Source organism: Salmo salar, chromosome ssa03, assembly GCF_905237065.1.
Source record: "Salmo salar chromosome ssa03, Ssal_v3.1, whole genome shotgun sequence".
Lineage (NCBI taxonomy): Eukaryota > Metazoa > Chordata > Actinopteri > Salmoniformes > Salmonidae > Salmo > Salmo salar.
In genome coordinates this window covers 68,675,090-68,694,230 of record NC_059444.1, presented here as the reverse complement: position 1 = coordinate 68,694,230, position 19,141 = coordinate 68,675,090, and the positions used below count along the sequence as shown (strand labels likewise).

Sequence of the window (19,141 nt, the reverse complement as noted above, 5' to 3'; positions counted from 1 at the left end):
TGGCCAAATATACTGTTTTATTTTCTGTAGCCTACTAGATTAGCCAGGAGGGCTGATGCGCGACCCACGTACCTAGAGGCTACATGATAGAATGTGGGTAATGAATTGTCTTTTTTACCAAATTTCCATCTACAAAAACAACGGTGTACCTTGTAGCTGCAGCTGTTCATCAGTCAATTCGTCCACATCCAGTGTCAGCGTACAGTGGCAAAATACAAGGCAGGTGAATCTCTGTAGGATGACTACTGTATAATTAATTGTATTATAGGCTATACTGTAATAGTAAAGTGTATTTGTACCACCTGTAAAGCAGACATTTGCGATAGTGTTGTAATAGTGATTGCTGCAATGTAGAGTTTGCTGTTTTTACATCTAGAACTCTAATACATATATGTTACTTTTAATGATCTCGGTCATAGATCACTGCACATTGATATCAATTTCACTGTTGCTTATGACAAGTTTTTTATAAATAGCCTAGGTCAGCAATAGTTTACATGTAGGCTTATGCTGAGCCAGTCAGCTGGGTTCCCTAAGGAGTTTTTCACCTCAGGCTTGCACTATTAAAGTTCACTTCAGTGACAAATTACAAAAATGTTATATACAATTAGACTAGGATTGATTTGATTGATTGAAAGAAAGGAACATGAAGTCAACTTTGAAAGTAGGAAGTATTACTAGCGCAATGACCCTAAATTTGTATCTGGAATTTGGTGGAAGGAGGACTGACTGATTGTAATTTGTCATGCGTTCAGTATTCACATGTGCATTGTGTCAATTGCATAGAGAACTCAATAGTTCTGAAAATCTTTTCCATAGCAGAAGAGGAAGTCTCGCATTCATCCAGAAATCATTCTGATTTGTGTAGTTAATACATCTTTTCATTATGATGCTTTCTGCCTTTCAGTTTGTCAGAGAGTACTTCTCTGTTTATAACTAGTCGTCATGCTCTCTACACCCACACATTTCTGTAGACAGGAAACAGGTTAATTCTGGCCTCGAAGTGTGATCTGAGAAGGCTTACTGTACTGTACGCTATGTGTTGATGCGGAACAGCCGCATTAGACCGTTTGAGTTTGTATGAATGTAATAGGGTTTCATGTACGTTTGTAAATTACATAAATTCATCAATTATAATTTGTCAAAATAATTTCTCACGAAGTTTCTCTGTATGTATAAACATTGGTGTCTGATAGGTTAGGTGTCTCTTATCAAGTGAATGATCAGAAAGTCTTCATGTTTTTATGAGTTGCGGAGAAGTCCTCCCACCTTCCGTTCCTTGGTTGTCTTAGAGTGCATTTGGAAAATATTCAGACCCCTTGACTTTTTCCACATTTTGTTACATTACAGCCTTATTCTAAAATGGATTAAATAGATGATTATTCCCTCATCAGTCTACACACAATATCCCAGAATGACAAAGCAAAATAGGTTTTTAAAAATGTTTGCAAAAAATAAGACCCTTTACTCAGTGATTTGTTGAAGCACCTTTGGCAGCGATTACAGCATCATGTCTTCTTGGGTGTGACGCTACAAGCTTGGCACACCTGTATTTGGGGAGTTTCTCCCATTCTTCTCTGCAGATCCTCTCAAGCTCTGTCAGGTTGGATGGGGAGCGTCGCTGCACAGCTATTTTCAGGTCTTTCTAGAGATGTTCAATCGAATTCAAGTCCGGGCTCTGGCTGGGCCACTCAAAGACATTCAGAGACTTGTCCCGAAGCCACTCCTGCGTTGTCTTAGCTATGTGCTTAGGGTCGTTGTCCTGTTGGAAGGTGAACCTTCACCCCAGTCTGAGGTCCTGAGCGCTCTGAAGCATATTTTTGTCAAGGATCTCTCTGTACTTTGCTCCGTTAATCTTTCCCTCGATCCTGACTAGTCTCCCAGTCACTGCCTCTGAAAAACATCCTCACAGCATGATGCTGCCATCACCATACTTCACCATTGGGATGGTGCTAGGTATCCTCCAGACGTGACGCTTCGCATTCAGGCCAAAGAGTTCAATCTTGGTTTCACCAGACCATAGTCTTTAGGTGCCTTTTGGCAAACTCCAAGTGGGCTGTCATGTGCCTTTTATTGAGGAGTAACTTCTGTCTGGCGACACTACCATAAAGGCCTGATTAGTGGAGTGTTGCAGAGATGATTGTCTTTCTGAAAGGTTCTCCCATCTCCACAGAGGAACTCTGGAACTCTGTCAGAGTCACCTCCCTGACCAAGGCCCTTCTCCCCCGATTACTCAGTTCGGCCGGGTGGTCAGCTCTAGGAAGCTTCTTGGTGGTTCCAAACTTCTTCCATTTAAGAATGATGGAGGCCACTGTGTTCTTAGGGACCTTCAATGCTGCAGAAATGTTTTGGTACCCTTCCCCAGATCTGTGTCTCGAGACAATCCTGTCTCTGAGCTCTACGGACAATTCCTTCGACCTCATGGCTTGGTTTTTGCTCTGACATGCACTGTCAACTGTGGGACCTTATAAAGACAGGTATGTTGATTTACCACAGGTTGACTCCAATCAAGTTGTAGAAACATCTCAAGGATGATCAATGGAAACAGGAAACAGGACCTGAGCTCAATTTTGAGTCTTATAGTAAAGGGTCTGAATACTTATGTAAATAAGGTTTTATATTTTTAATAAATACGCTATGTCATTATGGGCTACTGTGTGTGGATTGAGGGGAAAAAAATAATGTAATCAATTTTAGAATAAGGCTGTTGTCACGTTCGTCGTAAGGATGGGACCAAAATGCAGCAGGAATGTGAATACTCATCTTCTTTATTAGGAAGAAAATCAAAATAAACACTTAATCAAAAACAACGACAAAAAACAGTTCTGTAAGGCACACAGCTACATGGAACAACTACCCACAAATCGCAATGAAAAAACTCTCCTAATAAATAGGACTTCAATTAGAGGCAACGAGGAACAGCTGCCTCCAATTGAAGGTCAACCCAATAAACTAAGCATAGAAATAGAATACTAGACACAGACATAGAAATAGACTAACATAGAACATTACCCCCCAAAAAACGAAACACACTAAACAAACACCCCCTGCCACGCCCTGACCAAACTACAATAACAAACAACCCCTTTTACTGGTCAGGACGTGACAGCTGTAACATAACAACATGTGGAAAAAGTCAAGGAAGGGGTCTGAATACTTTCCGAAAGCACTGTAAATCCACTATATACAGTACATGTGGTGTCAAGCCCTGCTCCTTTATTTAGGTGGGAGCCCATGATGCTAAAATGTGATGTTTGACCTCCAAATTCTCTTGGGATGAATAAGGAAACAACCCCATGGAACCCTCCAGTAGGTAAACGTTCACTTACTCAGTCTTTGAACTCATACAGTATTTAAATGATTTATATGTACTCTTTACTGTTGTTTGTCCCTTTTAATTACTTGGGTAGACTGACGTCTAGCATCCCCACACATAGGACCACTGTGTTTTTAAACAGAGCTGCTATCTTGTCAAAATATGACATTTGATGTTTATAACTCTATTATTGTAGCTGCCAGTATGTCGTCAGCAGTGGAGGCCAGTATGTACAACAGTATCCAGGCCATCCTCAGACAGGCTGCCTCCTCATGCAACAAAGGTACATTATCAGTGCATACAACAATAAAAAGTCAACGATTATCACATTCATCATTATGTGGCATTATGATCTATTGTAGAATATTAATAGTATTACACAATTTAATAGACTTGAGGACATTATGTGGTCAATTCAGCAGCCTTGTATGACTTCCTGAAGGTATGCTGAGGTGGACTCTTCATAAGAAGATGGAGACCCATCCATCTAACAGTGTCTCACTGGTCAGGGTTCTGGTCAAAGAGCTAGAGAAGGTTGGTCCGACACTACTAGAGTATTCTGTTCTTGCAGAATGACACATGGCATGCCCTTTGTCTTCAGAAGTGTAATTGGCCATTTTAATTGACAGTTTGATGATGAAAGCTTCCTTCATTTGTTGATTCAGGTGGAGAGGCTTGACTATAAGATGCATGTCATTCCATTGCTTCACACTCTCAACTATGTTATTATTCAGGTCAGATTCATTTACCTTACCTTCATCTGAAATAACCTTGATCAGACAGTAGCTGTCCTGTATTACTGACGTCTTGTTTATAGTGTTATTTCCACGTATCCTATTTCTTGTGTTGATTTCCTGGTTATCTTTATCCTGCTTAGAATAACTATATTGTTCCTTGTTTGTTCTATTTTGGGATGCCCTATTCAAGCTATGTGATTGTTTTGTGTTTGTGTTTGTTTTTACTTGCCAATCAGCTCTGATGTATGTATCTGATTGTGATGGCTGCTCTTTTTATTCCGGTGTATCGGCAGCAGTCTGGCCACATTCCATGTAACCTGTTTCAGAGAGTGTATGAGTGCTTCAAAAGGCTCCTAACACTTCCAGAGCCCTACTGTACTATCGCACTGAGATACATGAGAAGCATAAAGATGGAGCAGATCACACCAGGTACTCATCACTAGCACTTTACACTTTACACAGTGGCATGTACTGTAGCACAAGCACATTTTAATCATATGAATACAGTATACAGTTCTCCAAACATTTATTTACCTTACTCCCTTTGTTCTGCTAAAGCTCCCTCCCCTACAATAACTTCCTCCACAGGAGCTTTGTATCAGAGAAGGGTAATTGCTGAGCAGAGCCTAAGGAACAAACATTTTCCCCAGCAGGAAAAGTGAGTTTAAAACACCCACAAACACATATGCCATCAGAAGATATTTTACACTTCCCACTGAAGTCAGTTTGTAGTCACTAGCAACAGCTGACTAATTTAGTCATGGTAATTTCTCATAAGGTGAGGGTGGGGGTTTGTTTGCTATGTGTGAGCTGTGGTGTTACCTTCCCTTTCACAAACGGATGCTTTTAAATGAGGACTTTCCCGTCAGCTACTCTGAGGTTGTGCTGTATCCACAATATCTGTGCTGACTGGCTGCCCCTCTGACTATGTCCTCTGCAGGGTATTTGTGTTTGCAGACCCGGCTGTGTTCTCAGGGCCCCTGTGGCAGGCAGTGAGGGCAGACCTGGTGCTGGCCAGCCCCCAAAGTGACACTCTGGCAAGACGGGTGCTACTGCACACTCTGCAGGCTGGACTGGTGAAGGCCTGTCATGGTCCCATACTGACTCAAGCTCTGGAGGTGAGGGAGGTCAATGGGCTGTGATGATATGAGACGTTTGGATTAATTGATTTCATATCTTGGTATTACATACCTTGGTTTCTCAAATGATTGCCTCGCCTGGTTCACCAACTACTTCTCTGATAGAGTTCAGTGTGTCAAATCGGAGGGCCTGTTGTCCGGACCTCTGGCAGTCTCTATGGGGGTGCCACAGGGTTCAATTCTTGGGCCAACTATTTTCTCTGTATACATCAATGATGTCGCTCTTGCTGCTGGTGAGTCTCTGATCCACCTCTACGCAGACGACACCATTCTGTATACTTCTGGCACTTCTTTGGACACTGTGTTAACCTGTTGGGGATAGGGGGCAGTATTTGCACGGCCGGATAAAAAACGTACCCGATTTAATCTGGTTACTACTCCTGCCCAGTAACTAGAATATGCATATAATTATTGGCTTTGGATAGAAAACACCCTAAAGTTTCTAAAACTGTTTGAATGGTGTCTGTGAGTATAACAGAACTCATATGGCAGGCAAAAACCTGAGAAGATTCCTTACAGGAAGTGGCCTGTCTGACCATTCCTTGAGCTTCTTGACTCTGTTTATTGAAGACTGAGGATCTTTGCTGTAACGTGACACTTCCTACGGCTCCCATAGGCTCTCAGAAGGCGGGAAAAAGCTGAATGATGTAATTCCAGCCCCAGGCTGAAACACATTAGCGCTTTTGGCAAGTGCTCTATCAGAGGACAATGGGCTTAGGCGCGTGCAAGAGTCGACCCCATCTATTTTCTATCGTCTTTGAACCTAAACACAGATTCCCGGTCGGAATATTATCGCTTTTTTACGAGAAAAATGGCATAAAAATTGATTTTAAACAGCGGTTGACATGCTTCGAAGTACGGTAATGGAATATTTAGAATTTTTTTGTCACGAAATGCATCGTGGGCGTAACCCTTATTTACCCTTTCGGATAGTGTCTTGAACGCACGAACAAAACGCCGCTATTTGGATATAACTATGGATTATTTGGGACCAAACCAACATTTGTTATTGAAGTAGAAGTCCTGGGAGTGCATTCTGACGAAGAACACCAAAGGTAATAACATTTTTCTTATAGTAAATCTGACTTTGGTGAGTGCTAAACTTGCTGGGTGTCTAAATAGCTAGCCCTGTGATGCCGGGCTATCTACTCAGAATATTGCAAAATGTGCTTTCACCGAAAAGCTATTTTAAAATCGGACATATCGAGTGCATAGAGGAGTTCTGTATCTATAATTCTTAAAATAATTGTTATGCTTTTTGTGAACGTTTATCGTGAGTAATTTAGTAAATGTTTAGTAAATTCACCGGAAGTTTGCGGGGGGTATGCTAGTTCTGAACGTCACATGCTAATGTAAAAAGCTGGTTTTTGATATAAATATGAACTTGATTGAACAAAACATGCATGTATTGTATAACATAATGTCCTAGGGTTGTCATCTGATGAAGATCATCAAAGGTTAGTGCTGCATTTAGCTGTGGTTTGGGTTTATGTGACATTATATGCTAGCTTGAAAAATGGGTGGCTGATTATTTCTGGCTGGGTACTCTGCTGACATAATCTAATGTTTTGCTTTGGTTGTAAAGCCTTTTTGAAATCGGACAGTGTGGTTAGATTAACGAGAGTCTTGTCTTTAAAATGGTGTAAAATAGTCATATGTTTGAGAAATTGAAGTAATAGCATTTCTAAGGTATTTGAATAACGCGCCACAGGATTCCACTGGCTGTTACGTAGGTGGGACGATTTCGTCCCGCCGACCCTAGAGATTAACAACCCTCCAGACGAGCTTCAATGCCATACAACTCTCCTTCCGTGGCCTCCAACTGCTCCTAAATACAAGTAAAACGAAATGCATGCTCTTCAACCGATCGCTGCCTGCACCTGCCCGCCTGTCCAGCATCACTACTCTGGACGGTTTTGTCTTAGAATATGTGGACAACTACAAATACCTAGGTGTCTAGTTAGACTGTAAACTCTCCTTCCAGACTCACATCAAACATCTCCAATCCAAAGTTAAATCTAAAATTGGCTTCCTATTTCGCAACAAAGCATCCTTCACTCATGCTGCCAAACATACCCTCGTAAAACTGACCATCCTACCGATCCTCGACTTCAGCGATGTCATTTACAAAATAGCCTCCAATACCCTACTCAACAAACTGGATGCAGTCTATCACAGTGCCATCCGTTTTGTCACCAAAGCCCCATATACTACCCACCACTGCGACCTGTACGCTCTCGTTGGCTGGCCCTTGCTTCATAATCATCGCCAAACCCACTGGCTCCAGGTCATCTACAAGACCCTGCTAGGTAAAGTCCCCCCTTATCTCCGCTCACTGGTCACCATAGCAGCACCCAGCTGTAGCACGCGCTCCAGCAGGTATATCTCTCTGGTCACCCCCAAAGCCAATTTCTCCTTTGGCCGTCTCTCCTTCCAGTTCTCTGCTGCCAATGACTGGAACGAACTACAAAAATCTCTGAAACTGGAAACACTTATCTCCCTCACTAGCTTTGAACACCAGCTGTCAGAGCAGCTCACAGATCACTGCACCTGTACATAGCCCATCTATAATTTAGCCCAAACAACTACCTCTTCCCCTACTGTATTTATTCATTTATTTATTTTGCTCCTTTGCACCCCATTATTTATATTTCTACTTTGCACTTTCTTCTACTACAAATCTACCATTCCAGTGTTTTACTTGCTATATTGTATTTACTTTGCCACCATGGCCTTTTTTGCCTTTACCTCCCTTATCTCACCTCATTTGCTCACATTGTATATAGACTTATTTTTCTACTGTATTATTGACTATATGTTTGTTTTACTCCATGTGTAACTCTGTGTTGTTGTATGTTGTCGAACTGCTTTGCTTTATCTTGGCCAGGTCGCAATTGTAAATGAGAACTTGTTCTCAACTTGCCTACCTGGTTAAATAAAGGTGAAATAAAATTAAAAAATAAAAATAATTGTGTGCATCAGATGAATAATGAAATCACGTGTGTGCCTGCGTGTGTGCGGGCGTGCATGTGTGTGTGTGCCGCAGGATCTAGGAGAAGATGTGGAGCAGTACTTCCAGGAGGTGGTGTTAGCTGTAGAGCAGAGTATAGAGAACGGCGAGGCCGGCCGCGACCAGTACCAAACCAGGCTACAGCACATCTACAGTGACATCCTGACCTCTGCTAACCAAGGTGTGTGTAAAGGAGGATAGGGTTGGGCGGTATCCAGATTTTCCTATTGGCATTCCGTCCTTACAGTATTACAGGTTTAGTGCACAAGGGGGCACCAGAAAACCCATTGGGCATCTATTACCATAATGCTAAGTAAATTAGCACAAGTCATAGCAAATTTCCATGAAGGCTGCTAGCTAAATATGCTAACAAGCGCAAACGAAAATAAACTAATTGCAAAGACAGGCAATCCAGCTCATGAAGTTACACATACAGTACCAGTCAAAAGTTTGGACACCTACTTATTGCAGGGTTTTTCTTTATTTTGACTATTTTCTACATTGTAGAATAATAGTGAAGACATCAGAACTATGAAATAACACATATGGAATCATGTGTTAAAAAAGTGTTAAACAAATCTAAATATATTTTAAATTTGAGATTCTTCAACGTAGCCACCCTTTGCCTTGATGACAGCTTTGCACACTTTTGGCATTCTCTCAACCAGCTTCATGAGGTAGTCACCTGGAATGCATTTCAATTAACAGGTGTGCCTTGTTAAAAGTTCATTTGTGGACTTTCTTTCCTTAGTGCGTTTGAGCCAATAAGTTGTGTTATGGCAAGGTAGGGTTGGTATAGAGAAGATAGCCCTATTTGGTAAAAGACCAAATAGGGCAAGAACAGCTCAAATAAGCAAAGAGAAACAACAGTCCATCATTACTTTAAGACATGAAGGTCAGTCAATCCAGAAAATGTCAAGAACTTTGAAAGTTTCTTCAAGTGCAGTTGCAAAACCCATCAAGCGCTATGATGAAACTGGCTCTCATGAGGACCGCCTCGGGAAAGGAAGACCCAGAGTTACCTCTGCTGTGGAGGATAAACCCAAATAAATGATTCACAGAGTTAAAGTAACAGACACATCTCAACATCAACTGTTCAGAGGAGACTGCGTGGATCAGACCTTCATGGTCAAATACCTGCAAAGAAACCACTACTAAAGGACACCAATAAGAAGAAGGTACTTGCTTGGGCCAAGAAACACAAGCAATGGACATTAGACCGGTGGAAATCTGTCCTTTGGTCTGATTAGTCCAAATTTGAGAGTTTTGGTTCGAACCGCCGTGTCTTAGTGAGACGCAGAGTAGGTGAACGGATGATCTTTGCATGTGTGGTTAACATCGTGAAGCATGGAGGAGGAGGTGTGATGGTGTGGGGGTGCTTTGCTGGTGACACTGTCAATGATTTATTTAGAATTCAAGGTACACTTAACCAGCATGGCTACCACAGCATTCTGCAGCAATACGCCATCCCATCTGGTTTGCACTTAGTGGGACTTTCATTTGTTTTTCAACAGGACAATGACCCAACTCACCTCCAAGCTGTGTAAGGCCTATTTGACCAAGAAGGAGCATGATGGAGTGCTGCGTCAGATGACCTGGCCTCCACAATCACCCAACCTCATCCCAATTGAAATGGTTTGGGATGAGTTGAAACCGCATAGCGAAGGAAAAGCAGCCAACAAGTGCTTAGCATAGCTACTTCAAAGAATCTCAAATATAAAATGTATACCGATTTGTTTAACACTTCTTTGGTTACTACATGATTCCATATGTGTTATTTCATAGTTTTGATGTCTTCACCTTTATTCTACAATGTAGACGATAGTAAAAAATAAAGAAAACTCGTTGAATGAGTAGGTGTGTCCAAACTTTTGACTAGTACTGTATATAGGTAGCAGCTACCGAATGTCCTTTTCATGAGTTTGGACATTTTACAAGTGAAAGTGAATGAGAGACATTGTGCAAATGAACAAAGTTTTGATGCATGCTTGTTTGAAGGAAGAACAGTACTGGCTTTGGAGCAGCATGTGTACACACTGTGTCTGTGTGGAGTCTGGAGTTGCTAGGGCAATGGGCCTGCCTGCTCTGCTCGGAGAAGAGGGACAGAGTAGTAGACAGCCAAGAACGTAGAGGAGAAAAAACACAAGGAAATCAAGATAGCATTGGCAGCTGTACAGGTCTCTCAAACACAGCAGAAAGCTAACACCATATGTTACCTAATTATTTCAGCCACTTACTTTTATTTAACTAGGCAAGTCAGTTAAGAACAAATTCTTATTTTCAATGATGGCCTAGGAACAACTGCCTTGTTCAGGGGCAGAACAACAGAGTTGTACCTTGTCAGCTTGGGGAGTTGAACTTGCAACCTTTTGGTTACTAGCCCAACACTCTAACCACTAGGCTACCCTGCCTAACCACTAGGATATACTTAGATAACTAGCAAGTTAAACTTAGGGGTCGTGTTAACAAGGAATTCTACATTTTCACAAAGAAAAGACAAAACGCATAAGAAATACCTTGATGCGTTTTATAAACTGATAGAATAATAATGTATATTTTAAGATAATGGCTAAAGTGTTCCACTCTGAAACTGTATAACTGTGTGAAATGTATTAGAATTATAAAACTATAATCCAATAATGTGTGTGTAAGACAAGTTAAGACAAAAACATTGTGTTACTATGTAGCAAGGTGAGAAATGTATAGTTGAGACAACAAAGGACAACTGAACTACAGATGACCTAGTTATAACTCTGAAAACTGACAACAAGAAAGAGGCCCTTTCAAAGGCCCCTCTAATCTAGGGAGGAGAGTAACGGCTCGAAATTGCCAGGCTGGTAGAAAAGTGATAAACTAGGAATGTGAACTGTAGGAAAAATACATCCTGCCTAAAAGAAAGGTGAAGTTTCTATTGATAAGAATTCAGTTGTGTGTGTGTGTGTGTGTGTGTGTGTGTGTGTGTGTGTGTGTGTGTGTGTGTGTGTGTGTGTGTGTGTGTGTGTGTGTGTGTGTGTGTGTGTGTGTTATAAAAATACTTCGTTCTCATTTTTGACTTCAGAGCTCTCTGAATAAAGAACTAACCTATTGCAGAATCTGAGACTTTGTCTAATTCTTCATTAACCCGAGATTTACAACCTCGGGGGAATTGGTCAAAACTATAAAATAGTTCAGTTAGAACATTGGGATAAAAATTCTCGTGACATAAACGCAGATCTAAAATGTTTCTTAATGTCATTTCTGCCTGGCATCAGACTAATTTTGTGCTTCAGTTGCACTTCTCCACTCGGATGAGAATTCACAAAAGGGCATTCTATCAGCAGACAGCCTAATGTGTAGCTACCTTTCTCTGGTACTTTTCATTTTAGCCTACTTTTCTCAGGTAAAATGCTAGATTAACTTTAAGCAAAACATTAGGAAATGTAGCTGGCTACATTCTTTCTATGATAAACATTAGAAATATGTTTTAAAAGACCTTGCTTTTTCATATTAAGCTCATTTAGTTGTGTGGCTGCCAGCCAAATGGTGTTGCACTTCCATTGTCATTTGATAAAAATGCACCTATTTTCTTACACTAATGTATTTTCTGTGAAGGAAAACTATAGTTGCACGCCCCTGCTCACTCTTTTGAAGCAAAAACACTGTTGCCTTTCAAAGTGAAATATAATACCCTTGTCAATACACAGATGGACTCACCTGCTCCCTCTTTCACCCTTTGTGCTATTTACAAACAACCACGTGACTGGCTTAACTGTTCTGGGGAACTACAGTAAGCTTCATAATGTAAAATAGTGTGACAGGTGAAATGAAGAACGCGGTCTGCTTTATCTCCTAAGCTATTGCACAAGTTTACTGCAGGTATTTATTTAAAGAGTAGCTACAAATATTAAAATGTATTGAAAAACTTCAAAGAAATTATTTCAACAGTATTGACGGTATTGAAAAATCATCCCGTGGCCATTTCTAAATACCCCGGCATATGGTGTATATGGTATACCACCAAAGGCTAAAAGAGAATAATGAAAGAGATTTGCTGACTGTGATAAACAAGATATTCACTGTTTAATGTGTTATGTTCACTCTCTCTCTGTTCAGACCCAAAGGCCCGTGGCTCTCTTTCTAACACTCCATTGCCCTCTCCAGAGATCCACTTCCACCTGTGGACAAACGAAGAGGAGCTGTGTGAGTCAACATCAGAGAACCTTAGTTTCTAGGGTTTTATAAAGACTTGAAAATTCTGTCAAATCAGACTAATAGATAGTGTGGCAATCTTGAATCTTTCATATTTTTCTATAGGGAATGAGCTGGTGAACTTCACCCTAAACGTTTCCACCTCTGAGCGGAACTCTATGTACCAGGAGGAGGAAGAGGAGGATGTTTCTAAGAGGGTTTCCCTCCTGTCTGTTGATAGTGGAATAGAGAAGGACCTGTCTGACATGGAGGAGCGGGAACAGAGGAATCCATTCACTCGGTCACGGTCACCGTGTTTCAGAGGGAGAATGAAGCCAGAAGACAAAATGGCTCTGGTACAGGAAAACATCAAGGGGCCCACCAGTAGCACCCCTCTCCCTAAAAAGGAGGGGAACCATACCGCACGCATAGTGATGATGGGAGACGACAGGGTGCTGGGGAGACTGGCCAAGGTGTATCACTCCATCCGGTAGGATGTACTTCTACTGTTCCTTAATGTCCCTTAATACCTAGTCTCATCCTCATACATGTGAAATTCTGTTTTTATCCAAAGTGACTTACAGTCATGCGTGCATACATTTTATGTATGGGTAGTGCTGGAAGTTGAACCCACTATCCTGGCGTTACAAACACCATGCTCTACCAACTGAGATACAGAGGACTACTGTACACTGTAATTACACTGTAATTCTGTCATTTAGAAATGTGTGTGAACTATTTTACAATGTGCATTACTTTTGTGTGCAGAAAAAGGGAGGCAAAACATCTCATCTTGACCAAGAGAGTGAACCTACAGATATACTACATCCCTGTCACTGATGAGCCTATCGTCAATTCACCTGTGAGCAATAATCCAGTCCAAAATCCAATGATCAAATCAAATCAAAGTTTATTTGTCACGTGCGCCAAATACAACAGGCGTAGACCTTACAGTGAAATGCTTACTTACAGGCTCTAACCAATTGTGCAAAAAAGGTATTAGGTGAACAATAGTTAAGTAAAGATATAAAACAACAGTAAAAAGACAGGCTATATACAGTAGTGAGGCTATAAAAGTAGCGAGGCTACATACAGACACCGGTTAGTCAGGCTGATTGAGGTAGTATGTACATGTAGATATGGTTAAAGTGACTATGCATATATGATGAACAGAGAGTAGCAGTAGCGTAAAAGAGGGGTTGGCGGGTGGCGGGACACAATGCAGATAACCCGGTTAGCCAACGTGCGGGAGCACTGGTTGGTCGGCCCAATTGAGGTAGTATGTACATAAATGTATAGTTAAAGTGATTATGCATATATGATCAACAGCAAGTAGCATCAGCGTAAAAGAGGGGTTGGGTGTGGGGTTGGGGGGGGGCACACAGTGCAAATAGTCCGGGTAGCCATTTGATTACCTGTTCAGGAGTCTTATGGCTTTAGGGTAAAAACTGTTGAGAAGCCTTTTTGTCCTAGACTTGGCACTCCAGTACCGCTTGCCATGCGGTAGTAGAGAGAACAGTCTATGACTGGGGTGGCTGGGGTCTTTGACAATTTTTAGGGCCTTCCTCTGACACCGCCTGGTGTAAAGGTCCTGGATGGCAGGCAGTTTAGCCCCAGTGATGTACTGGGCCGTACACACTACCCTCTGTGGTGCCTTGCGGTCAGAGGCCGAGCAATTGCCGTACCAGGCAGTGATGCAACCAGTCAGGATGCTCTCGATGTTACAGCTGTAGAACCTTTTGAGGTTCTAAGGACCCATGCCAAATCTTTTTAGTTTCCTGAGGGAAAACAACAATAATACCAATAATGTAAAATAAACATCCATCTCATGCTGCACATGTACAGTAACCGGTATGATTTTATAGGCTATGGAACCAGACTTTTCTCTTTTTCAGGAAAGCACATCACAAGTTGGAGACAGGTTGTCTCTAGCCTCGTTCTTAGGAAGGGTCGATCCCTGGTACGAAAGCAACATCAACAGTTTGGGAGCCATGATTCCAAAGCTGGCAGGAACGGTAATGAGTACTAATACATGCATTGTTTTATAAAGTAATCTAATCCTGATCATGATTGTCCAAAAATATCCATCAAATGAGTTGAAGGATACCTAAATAGAAAGGGTTTATTAAGACAGAAATAGACATCCAGTCATGTCACAGTGAGACCTAATGCTGTGTCTACTATGTGCCATTGCAGCAGTCCAGTCACAGCAGGTCATCAGAACCCAACCACTTCCTTGTGGATGTCCTTTCCTACTACCTTCGCTGTGGCCTACAGCCTGTCCACTTCACACTCTACTCCGTCAAGGTCAGCTCCCTGAGATACATCCACATGTCATAGTCACGTGTGTGCATGTGTGTTATCAGCAGGATGTAACACCAACATATGGCAGCCCATGAATAGTTCATACAGAGTTCATAGCCCAGTATAGCATAATGATTACGGTTATCATCATGGGGTTAAATTGGGAATTTGTAGGTTGGAAAGCCCTATGGGGGGGGGGGGGTGTTAGTGTTGGAGTTGAAGTTAGGATGTAGACATGAATCTAGGGTTAGGGTTGTGGTTGAGGGTTAGGGTTTAACAAGGATGTGGACATGAAGCTAGGTTTATGGTTGCTGTCATCCTAGGGTACCCAAGCCTTAATCTTAACTTTGGTTTATCATACTTTTATCATACGTTTTATCCTTCTTTCTTCTTTGGACCCGTAGATTGCTGGAGCTTGGCTTTCCCTTTGACCCATGGTCCAAGAGCCCTGCTTCGCGTAGCTCCGGCTCAATTTAACCACTTGTTATCATAAAAAATTTAAAAAAATTCTCCCTAATTTGAGCTTGTTCTTGTTGCCCTGTTGTGTTTTCAGATCTGTGTCTCTGGCCAGACTGGCAGCCCTGTGGATGAGGTGTTTGTGTCCCACCTGGATGCTGAGTTCCCGGAGTCTAAAACAATCAAAGAAAATCTGAGACAAGGTACTGTTGTCACAACTGTGAATGCAGCATGAACCGTGTTGTCAGGACAGAGACAGAAACTAGATCGTCCTGTTACTGCTTCTGTTGGTGATTGCATAATGTCTCTCTGCAGAGAGATCTAGTAGGCGACGAACCAGGAAGACACATGGAACCTGTGGAGCGGTGGTTTCTGTGAATTACAGTAAGGTACTTTCTGAAGGCTTTCTTCCCTATTTGTTTTATAGAGTATTTGATTAGTGGTTAGTGAATGTGTTCATGCTTGGTTAGTGTAGTACAGTATCATTGTAATAATTTAGGAACAATTAGTACACGTTTAAATGAAAAGTAACAACTATGGAAATATCTAGATATCCTTTAAATCCGTATGGCATAATGTCTTAACTACAGTACCAAATGTGTATGTGTCTCAAATGCTTTCTGCAGGTCTCCTTGAGCAAACAAGAGGTTGTCCAGGGAATGTCAGTCATGACATGTGGAGTGGGCATCAGTGCAATATCACCCAATGAAACAGAAGGTTTGCATTTGAAACATATAGTAACTACCTAGCTGTTCTCAATGGCAACTTGGTTTCATTACCTCAAATCAACAATTTGTCATCCCTACTTTCCCTAGGTCTTGATTTCCTCACTGTCAATTTTGACAGTACAAATCCAAGATGCTGCACGGTAAGGATATTTCTGAATGTGTGATAATAAATCATTGAGACCCCAGTAACACCATATTAAAAAGTACTAAAACTGTCAGTCAGGCAACACACTGCCAGATGTGGTTTCTTGATCTTATCCTCATGTATCACCTTCAAAGTAGATTATTGATTAAGGCAATTATATATAATGGTAGAGGTTTGAGTTGAGCCCATAAATGCAAAGAGGGTAGGCATACGGTACTGCAGTTTGGAGTCACATCTCACAATTATTTTTGCTCCTAACCTATCAGGATATTTAATTTTACCATGCTATGTTGACAGGAGATCAGAACCCAAAACATTAAAATCAGAATCCTGGAAGATAAGACCTTCACTGTCTGTCTGGACAAAGACTGTCGCAGGAAATACACACATGTCCAAAGGTCAGAGATCACACTCATCAGCAATAGAATGCCATGATGCTCTACCATCTCTACTATTGATGAATACTATACAGTAGTTATTTGGTTGTCTTTTACAGAGAATTTCCCTGGGCTCAAACTGCAATAACTAAGTAACTAACACTCTTTTACAGCATTGAGATCTCTCCATGTTTGGATCCAGGGTATTGTCTCCAGACAAGTTCCAAGTCCAAGTTCAGTGTGGGAGAGGAGAGGGAGGCGGGGCTGAGCAAATACATGTGCAAGATCCTGCCTCTGCCAATCAACACCTTCACTGGCATCAACCACTGAAGGGATTTGATTATTTAGCCCGGGCTCCATCCCGGGCGTGAGCCAGGTGCCCCGCTCTGGCCAATGGCGAAGTAAGCTAAAAACAAAAGTGATGTTGGTTAAGCACGTGGAGTAATGAGTAAGATTCTGTGTTTTCACATGCAAAAACGGATTTATTTTGATAACAAAGTGTTCTATCTGCCTTCCCAATGAAATCTAGTTTTAAAATTCTAACATATGTTTTATGAAAAAGAGATTATTTTATTTTTATTTTATTATGATCCCCATTAGCTGTTGAGAAAGCAGCAGCTGCTTTTCCTGGGTTCCACACAAAACATGAAACATGACATAATACAGAACATTAATAGACAAGAACAGCTCCAACACAGAACTACATCAAATTATTATGTTTTGAACACACACGTAGCCTATATACCAATACATACATGCAAACTATCTAGGCCAAACTATCTAGGCCAAACTATCTAGGCCAAACTATCTAGGCCAAACTATCTAGAGAGGCATTGTGCCGTGAGGGGTTGCTTTATCTGTTTTTTTAAAACCAGGTTTGCTGTTCATTTGAGCAATATAAGATAAGGGCTCTATATAATACTTTACGCTTTCTTAAATTTGTTCTGGATTTGGGGACTGTGAAAAGACCCCTGGTGGCATGTCTGGTGGGGTACGTGTGTCTGTAAGTTGACTATGCAAACAATTTGGGATTTTCAACACATTAATGTTTCTTATAAAAAGAAGTGATGCAGTCGGTCTCTCTTTTATATCAGCCCTCTGTGTCACGCCTGCTCCCGCTCTTCCTCCCTTGTGCTCGAGGGCGCCAGGCTCCCCAGCATTGAACACTCCTGCCATCATCATTACACACACCTGTCCCCCCCCCCGCCCCCCCCCCCGCCACGCGCATCAGCGATTATTGGACTCACCTGGACTCAATCACATCTGTCATTACCTTCCCTATATCTATCTGGTTCCCCGCTATGTTCCCTGCTTCTGCATTAATTTTCATTTGTCTATGTTTACCCGTGTGCTGACGCTGTTCCTGTTCTGTTACCTGTCTGTTCCTGTTTAAATGTTTGACTCCCCGTACCTGCTTCTCGTCTCCAGCGTCGGTCATTACACTCTGACTACAATGAAGAGGAAGACGTGCCGCTCTGTTCTGGCCATATGTTTTGACCGTGACAGTTTACAATCTAAGGTAACTCCAAGTAATTTAGTCTCCTCAACTTGTTCAAAAGCCACACCATTCATTACCAGATTCAGCTGAGGTTTAGAACTTAGGGAATGATTTGTACCAAATACAATTCTCTTAGTTTTAGAGATGTTCAGAACCAGTTTATTACTGGCCACTCAACAGACTGCAACTCTTTGTTTAGGGTTTCAGTGACTTCAGTAGCTGTGGTTTCTGATGTGTATATGGTTGAATCAACTTTGTTTAATGCCAGTGGCAGGTCATTGGTAAAAATAGTAAAGAGTGGAGAGCCTAGAGAGCTGCCCTGCGGTACAACACACTTTACATATTTGACATTAGAGAAGCTTCCATTAAAGAAACCCCTTTTAGTTCTATTAGATAGATAGCTCTGAATCCACAATATGGCAGAGGTTGAAAAGCCATAACATGTTTTTTCAACAACAGGTTATGGTCAATTATATCAAAGGCTGCACTGACATATAACAGTACAGCTCACACAATCTTCTTATCAATTTCTTTCAACCAATCATCTGTAATTTGTGTCAGTGCAGTACATGTTCAGTGCCCTTCTCTCTAAGCATGCTGAAAGTCTGTTGTTAATTTGTTTACAGAGAAATAGCATTGTATTTGGTCAAACATATATTTTCCCCAACAGTTTGCTAAGACCTGACACCAAGTTTCTAAGTCTGCTGTTAGAACCAGTAAAGGCCGATTTAACACTCTTGGGTAGCTGAATTACCTTGGCTTGAGGACAAAGACTTTCCTCTTGGCTCAGATTAAAGATATGAAAGATTGGAGTGGCTATAGAGTCAGCTACCATCCTCAGTAGCTTTCAATCTAAGTTGTCATTGCCAGGAGGTTTGTCATTATAGATCGATAACAATAATTGTTCCACCTCTCCCACTCTAACTTTACAAAATTCAAACTTCCAATGCTTTTCTTATATTATTTTTTATGCATGAATATGATGGCTCACTGTTCATTGTTGACATTTCCTGCCTAAGTTTGCCCACTTTGCCAATGAAGTAATCATTAAAATAATTGCCAACATCGAATGGTTTTGTGCTGAATAAGCTATCTGATTTCATGAAAGATGGAGTTGAATTTGTCTTTCTGCCCATAATTTCATTTAAAGTACTCCAAAGTGTTTTATATCATTTATCTTGGCTTCATAATACAGTTTCTTCTCCTTTTTGTTGCGTTTAGTCACATAATTTCTCAGTTTGCAGTAAGTCAGCCAGTCAGATGT

At 41.3% G+C, this 19,141-nt stretch overlaps 1 protein-coding gene across 10 annotated transcripts; it reads left to right on the top strand.

Annotated features, from left to right (window-relative positions):
* The first annotated feature begins 17 nt into the window (after positions 1 to 17).
* LOC106601378 (phosphoinositide 3-kinase regulatory subunit 6) lies at positions 18 to 17,992 on the top strand. 10 transcript variants are annotated; one of them, XR_006769210.1, is made up of 21 exons: positions 36 to 219; positions 3,225 to 3,313; positions 3,513 to 3,599; positions 3,759 to 3,850; positions 3,982 to 4,050; positions 4,347 to 4,482; positions 4,642 to 4,711; positions 4,994 to 5,171; positions 8,239 to 8,383; positions 12,295 to 12,381; positions 12,496 to 12,859; positions 13,138 to 13,231; positions 14,265 to 14,384; positions 14,566 to 14,676; positions 15,227 to 15,332; positions 15,445 to 15,518; positions 15,756 to 15,846; positions 15,945 to 15,997; positions 16,300 to 16,400; positions 16,553 to 16,780; positions 17,808 to 17,992. XR_006769210.1 is itself a non-coding variant. In XM_014193552.2 (20 exons), exons 2-20 carry the CDS (start codon positions 3,277 to 3,279, stop codon positions 16,707 to 16,709), a joined length of 2,172 nt encoding a protein of 723 aa, XP_014049027.2. In that variant the 5' UTR covers positions 18 to 219; positions 3,225 to 3,276; the 3' UTR covers positions 16,710 to 17,382. The 10 variants fall into 10 exon arrangements, 8 of the variants coding, with proteins under 8 accessions (XP_014049027.2, XP_045571137.1, XP_045571133.1 ...); XM_014193552.2 differs by lacking the exon at positions 17,808 to 17,992 and having other exon boundaries at positions 18 to 219; positions 16,553 to 17,382; XM_045715181.1 differs by lacking the exon at positions 17,808 to 17,992 and having other exon boundaries at positions 27 to 223; positions 3,225 to 3,309; positions 16,553 to 17,383.
* Positions 17,993 to 19,141: the final 1,149 nt, after the last annotated feature.